General features: G+C 30.8%; 2 protein-coding genes across 4 annotated transcripts; both read left to right on the top strand.

Annotated features, from left to right (window-relative positions):
• The first annotated feature begins 810 nt into the window (after positions 1–810).
• Positions 811–2,199, top strand: LOC101499673 (uncharacterized). Its single transcript, XM_027331053.2, has 3 exons — positions 811–1,130; positions 1,213–1,318; positions 1,401–2,199. The coding sequence occupies exon 3, from the start codon at positions 1,410–1,412 to the stop codon at positions 2,064–2,066; it is 657 nt and encodes a 218-aa protein (XP_027186854.2). The 5' UTR covers positions 811–1,130; positions 1,213–1,318; positions 1,401–1,409; the 3' UTR covers positions 2,067–2,199.
• Positions 2,200–2,711: 512 nt separating this feature from the next.
• Positions 2,712–4,555, top strand: LOC101499365 (uncharacterized). 3 transcript variants are annotated; one of them, XR_012163014.1, is made up of 6 exons: positions 2,712–2,768; positions 3,041–3,259; positions 3,332–3,619; positions 3,877–4,176; positions 4,268–4,340; positions 4,457–4,555. XR_012163014.1 is itself a non-coding variant. In XM_027331055.2 (4 exons), the coding sequence occupies exons 2-4, from the start codon at positions 3,943–3,945 to the stop codon at positions 4,465–4,467; spliced, it is 318 nt and encodes a 105-aa protein (XP_027186856.1). In that variant the 5' UTR covers positions 3,501–3,619; positions 3,877–3,942; the 3' UTR covers positions 4,468–4,555. The 3 variants fall into 3 exon arrangements, 1 of the variants encoding a protein (XP_027186856.1); XR_012163013.1 differs by lacking the exon at positions 2,712–2,768 and having other exon boundaries at positions 2,931–3,259; XM_027331055.2 differs by lacking the exons at positions 2,712–2,768; positions 3,041–3,259 and having other exon boundaries at positions 3,501–3,619.
• The last annotated feature ends 2,034 nt before the right edge of the window (positions 4,556–6,589 follow it).

The raw sequence follows: 6,589 nt of genomic DNA, 5'->3' as shown, positions 1-6,589 counted from the left end.
GCAACACAAGATGTTTGGATTGAAAAGTTACGATTGTCATGTTTTGATGCAAGAGCTTCTTCCAGTAGCATTACGGGGTTCATTGCCAGATAAAGTCACTTCAGTGTTAGTTGATCTTTGCAATTTCTTCAAGCAAATTTGTTCTAAGGTACTTAATGTGGAATTTCTATCACAATTGGAGTCTCAAATAGTTATCACACTTTGTCAGTTGGAAACAATTTTTCCTCCTTCATTTTTTACTGTTATGATGCATTTGGTAATTCATTTGGCACACGAAGCCCAAGTTGCTGGACCGGTACAATATCGATGGATGTATCCGATTGAGAGGTATGTATGTTTATAAAAATTGGTTTAATTAAAAGTGTTAAACAAGTTTTTTTGGATGTTGAGAACATAGATATATTAAATTTTCTTCACTTTCAGGTTTCTTCTAACTCTTAAGTCCTTTGCACGTAATAGAGCCCATCCAGAAGGATCAATTGTAGAGGGATTTTTGGCCAATTAATGTTTGACGTTTTGTTCGCAATATCTATCTGGTGTAGAAACTAGGTTCAATAGACCTAACAGAAATGACAATGAAGTCTCTGGAAGGCCATTAGGGATAAAGAAACAACAAAAGTTACGATTAGGGAAGAGGAAGTAAGTGAGTAGAACTAAACTTGACAAGAAAGAGTTAGCACAGGCACATAAATATGTGCTTTCCGATGGATGTATCCGCTTGAGAGGTATGTATGTTTATAAAAATTGGTTTAATTAAAAGTGTTAAACAAGTTTTTTTGGATGTTGAGAACATAAATATTTTAAATTTTCTTCACTTTCAGGTTTCTTCTTACTCTTAAGTCCTTTGTACGTAATAGAGCCCATCCAGAAGGATCAATTGCAGAGGGATTTTTGGCCAATGAATGTTTGACGTTTTGTTCGCAATATCTATCTGGGGTAGAAACTAGGTTCAATAGACCTAACAGAAATGACGATGAAGTCTCTGGAAGGCCATTAGGGATAAAGAAACAACAAAAGTTACGATTAGGGAAGAGGAAGAAAGTGAGTAGAACTAAACTTGACAAGAAAGAGTTAGCACAGGCACATAGATATGTGCTTTCTAATTGTGATGCAGTTGCTCCATTTATAGAGTAAGTCACATATCATATTTCAATTTTATACAATTGAAATTTTTATTACATTTTATTTTAACTCTATTACTGTTACTTTTAGAGAACACATTTTACATCTTAAGAGACAGTGTCGACCACGACGATTGACACAACTTGAAATTGACAAGCAACATGGTCAAAAATTTATTGAGTGGTTTAAACTCAGGGTGAGCATATAATAATTTAATTATTTAAATTTTACTGATTGTTTTTATATATAAACTTACTATATTTCATGAAATATTTTAGATCCAGCGTATGGATGAACAAAAGAGCTCAGAAGTTACTCATGAACTTAGATGGTTATCCCGTGGACCATCTGAGGTAGTAAGAAGATACACAGGTTATGCGATTAATGGTTTTAGATTCCACACAAAGAAGAGAGAGAGATTTTTGAAAACACAAAATAGTGGAGTTGTTGTAAAGACAAAGACCTCAACAGATGAAATTAATTACTATGGGGCAATAACTGATATACTGCTGTTGGATTATTCTGGAAAGTACAAGTTTGTGTTATTTAAATGTGATTGGGTTGATATTAATAAAGGTATCAAGAAAGATAAGTTTGGTATGACGCTTGTCAATTTCAAATTTTTAAAACATACTGGGAAAAATATTTGTGATGACCCATTTGTGTTTGCATCACAAGCTAAAAAGGTGTTTTATATATATGATGAGAGAAACAAGGATTGGCTTGTTGTTCTCAATGCAAAAGTTAGAGATATCTATGATATGGGTGATGAGGAATCTAATGAAATTGAAGAAATTCATGGGCAACTAATGGGCGATACAAGTGAAGCTACTCAAAATGTTAATGATTTGGTTAGGCTTGAAGTTGAAGATGATAATGATTTTTTTGAAGTTGTTGATGTTGATAATATGGATGATGATGAAGATGATGGGGAAGACGAATGAAGTGTGTTCTAGTTGTGCATGATTATATACATTATGTTTTTCTTATACTTTTAGATTTGTCTATGTTTTTCTTATACTTCTAGATTTGTCTATGTTTTTTGACTTTTGTCCAAGTTACTCATTTATAATTTTGTGTTAGAGAAGTAATGGCTCGAAGAAGAAAGTTAAATATTCGACATCGAGCAAGTGATAATGAAGGAATTCAGTCTACTTCAAATAATACAAACTCAACCAATGTAGAAGGAAGTAATGTTGCAGAAACTCGTTCTAGTCCTTGTCATGCAGAAGGTGTCATACGTGAGTCTGTAGAATCTCACTCAATTCCCTCTGATATAGAAGTTGAAGAAGAACAAATTGAAAAAGGTATTAATTATATATTCTTTGTTTTGAAGTTTTATTTATATTATTTTTATTATGACTTATATGCACACATAATGTTATTGTCCTTTTGTTTTGTTTGTAGAAGTAGAGCCTAAACGGGCTAGAGGTCCTACAAAAATGTTAGATGTATGGGAAATGGAACATGGTGATTTAATAATCGTTAATTTGGACAAATATGGTCGACCCATTGGTGAGGAAGGGACAACTCTAACTCGTTTCATTGGTAGCGTAGCTAGAAGGTATCAATAAGCTCCTATCGACTACAAGTCATGGAAAGTTATGCCAAATGATTACAAAGAAGAAATATTGAAATTAATAGAGGTATTATGATTATTCATTTAACTAATATAATATATTTTTTTAAGAAGTCAATTGAGATGTACAATTAACATGTTTTTTAGTTTTTGTGCTCTAACATGTTTGATGTACAATGATGATGTTAGGAATATTTGATGGATTAACAATTTATAATTATACTTATAGTTTAAGAATATAGATGTTTAGCACACTCAAACTACATCATAACATGTTGATAACTGTAAGAATACATTTAACTAATATAACATGTTTCTTTAACATCTCTTATTGTGTAGAGTAAATTTGAGTTTGTTCCTCCAATAAATGACTTAACAAGAGAAATGTTAAAATCTGAGCTGAATGAGAAATGGAGGCAATGGAAGGGTGATCTAAAGTCAATGGCATATGACCCTACTAAAACAGAAGAAGAAGTTGCATCTCTTGTACCAGATGATAGGGTTGACCCAAATCAATATCGTGGTTTGGTTCATCATTGGTTTTCTGATGAAGGACAAGTAAGTCGTATATATTATGAGTAATATATTAAAGAGTTTATTATTTAGACTAATATTTTATATCAATTGCAGAAAATAAGTAAAATTAATAGGCAAAATCGTGCTAAGTTTGAAGATGTTCATTGTATGGGTTCAAAAAGTCTCCCAAAGCTTATTGATGAGAAGGTTTATTTCTATTTCTATTTCTATTTCTATTTTTATGATTTAATTCAAATTAAAAATGAAATGCATTTAACTTATTTATTTGGTTGTAGATAAAAAAAGGGCAAAGGAGTGTTGCCTGGACGTAAAGAGCTTTACATTGATACCCGCACTCGTAAAGATGAAACAATTGTCAAGGAAAAGGCTGCAAGATTGATTGTAAGTTTTGATAATAATTAAACGGTACCAATATATAAAATGTGTATAAATTAAGTTTGACAAAGTGCTGAATTTTATTTTCAAATGTATGATGATTGTATTGGGTTTTTACTTGACCTTTTAGGAGATTTTGTATTTGTTAGCCTATATGCAATGTTGAAGTTTTTTAATTGGATCTTATTGTAGTACTACATGCTTTGAATGTCAATTTCAATTTGGTATTTTCAATCATTAATAATTTTTATTTTATTTTTTAGGAAGAACTAAAAAAACATAATAATGAGGCTGGAACTTCTCAATCAACCCAAGACACACAAGGTTCTATGTCTTGGAAGGATGACATATTTTATCAAGTACAAGGACCTGATAAAAACGGACGTGTGCGATGTATGGGCAAGATTCCTCATTCTAAAAAATCGAAGGTTTGTGCATCTGAAAATGAAGAGTTGCGCGAAAGAGTTAAAAATATGGAAAACTTGTTAGCAAATGTGATGACTTTAATTCAAAATCGATTTTCTGGAGCAGATGTTAATGATATAATACAAGCTGCAAGACAGGTATATCATAAGTTATTAATCTTATCCAACTAACTTCATAAGTTCCATAATCGTATATTTCATAAGTAATATTTTCTATTTTTTGTGATAGGTTCCTGATGCTACTAGTGCTAAAAACCATTTGAATTCACTTTGTCCAAACAACAACGAAAATAATGAAAATGGTAATTATATAGTATTAGTTAATTTTAATTAAAATCATTAACATTTTCTCTATTTTATTAGTAATATTTTTATGTGGAATCGTGTATTTATTCATTTGTTATTTTATTGATTGTAGGTGAAGATTAAAAGCTAATTTGTTGTTGAAGATGGAATATTGGCAATTTAGTGGACTCAATTTCTTAATATATTTTGAGATTGTTATGTATGACACAAGATGACTATTTTAAATGTCTATTTTTTGAGGTTTAGGGTTTTGTTTTATCGTTGTAAGATTGTTATGTTAATTTTTAATATATACGATAAACACCTTTTATTTTATTTTGAGTCTTAGATATATATATTTCATTGTATATTTATATTTGGTTAATTTTATAAAATAAATTTTAAATTATTATATAATTTTTGTTGATAACAAAAAATTAATATTTATAATAAATTAATTACTCTTAAAACCTATACCAACAGAAAAAAGTTGTCACTTAAATGTATAGCAACAGAATCAAAACCGTAGGTATAATTTTTATAAATTATGGCTAAAGTATATACCAACAATGGAATATCTGTAGGTAAAATCAAATGTTTACCGCAACGGAAAAATTTTGTCACTATACCCTATAGCCACGGCGAAAATCCGTAGGTATTGGGTAATTATATACCACGCAAAAAAACCCCGTCGGTATAGGTAATTTTGCCTATCCCTACGGTTTTTATATGTTTACCTACAGAGTTTCACTGTCGCTAAACGTTCAATTTCTTGTAGTGAAACAAACTCTCCATGCTCGCGAACCCTTCTTCTTTTTCCTTCTTCCATTTTCTTTTGCCTTCTTTTGCTTCAAGAAAAGAAACCCAAGGCTTGGTGGGTGAGAAAACAACGAATTTCTCAGCTTCATTTTTCCTCTTTGATTCGAGAACGAAGAAAAACGGTGTTAGGGTTTTTCAAAACCGTTAAACGCAAACCTTCACGTTTCTTCTAGATCTAAGCTTCGTTTCGAGAAGAGATAGAAGGGAAAGTTGTTCACCTCCATGCTACGGTGCTAGTGAACTAACTTTGGAAGCGACGTCGGGAACGAAGATTTTATCGGAATTACTCGCGGTACCGTAATCGCTCGTTAAAGCTAACGTTAAGGTAAGGGATCCTTCTAAACTTTTAGTTTGCATTTAGGGACTTATCTGTAGTTGGTTGGAAAAGAAATTTGTTAGGGTTGAAGTGTTGATTTAGGGAAAATGAATTTAATGCTTTTATGGGTAAAATTTTAGAGTTGGGTTTTGGTGATATTGGTGAGTGTTTCGTGGAAAATGAATTTCACTCATTAATGTGTGATTTTGAGGAAATGAAATTTGATGTGTTTGAGTGGTGGGTTGTGATAATTTTGTGGTTGTCGTGTTTGACGTGTTCATAATTAATATTTATAAATTTTGAGATGTGTTTGTGTGGATTTTGTGGAAAAATGAATTGATGTAATTTGGTGTGAATTGTGGATTGAATTTGAGAATATGTCTATGTTCTATGTGGAATTTGAAAATCATTAGAGTTAAACGAGTATTAAAAATGGGAAATCTTTTAATATCTCTGTTTACTTAATGTTTGTCGTCAAAATTGTTAGAGTTAAACGAGTATTAAAAATGGGGAATCTTTTAATATCTCTGTTTACTTAATGTTTGTAGTGAAAATCGTTAGAGTTAAATGGGTATTAAAAATGGGGAATCTTTTAATATCTGCATTTACTTAATGATTGTCGTCCGAACTATTAGAGTTAAATGGGTATTAAAAATGGGGAATCTTTTAATATATGCATTTACTTAATGATTGTCGTCCGAATTGTTAGAGTTAAATGGGTATTAAAAATGGGGAATCTTTTAATATCTGTATTTGCTTAATGATTGTCGTCCGAATTGTTAGAGTTAAATGGATATTAAAAATGGGGAATCTTTTAATATCTGCATTTACTTAATGATTGTCGTCCGAATTGTTAGAGATAAATGGTTATTAAAAATGGGGAATCTTTTAATATCTATGTTTACTTAATGATTGTCGTGAAAATTGTTATAGTTAAATGAGTACTAAAAATGGTGAATCTTTTAATATCTGCATTTACTTAATGAATGTCGTCCGAATTGTTAGAGATAAATGGTTATTAAAAATGGGGAATCTTTTAATATCTGCATTTACTTAATGAATGTCGTCCGAATTGTTAGAGTTAAATGGGTATTAAAAATGGGGAATCTTTTAATATCTGCATTTACTTAA

The sequence above is a fragment of the Cicer arietinum genome, chromosome 5 (genome assembly GCF_000331145.2).
Source record: "Cicer arietinum cultivar CDC Frontier isolate Library 1 chromosome 5, Cicar.CDCFrontier_v2.0, whole genome shotgun sequence".
Classification (NCBI taxonomy): Eukaryota; Viridiplantae; Streptophyta; class Magnoliopsida; order Fabales; family Fabaceae; genus Cicer; species Cicer arietinum.
This window is presented reverse-complemented; position numbering and strand designations above follow the sequence as displayed.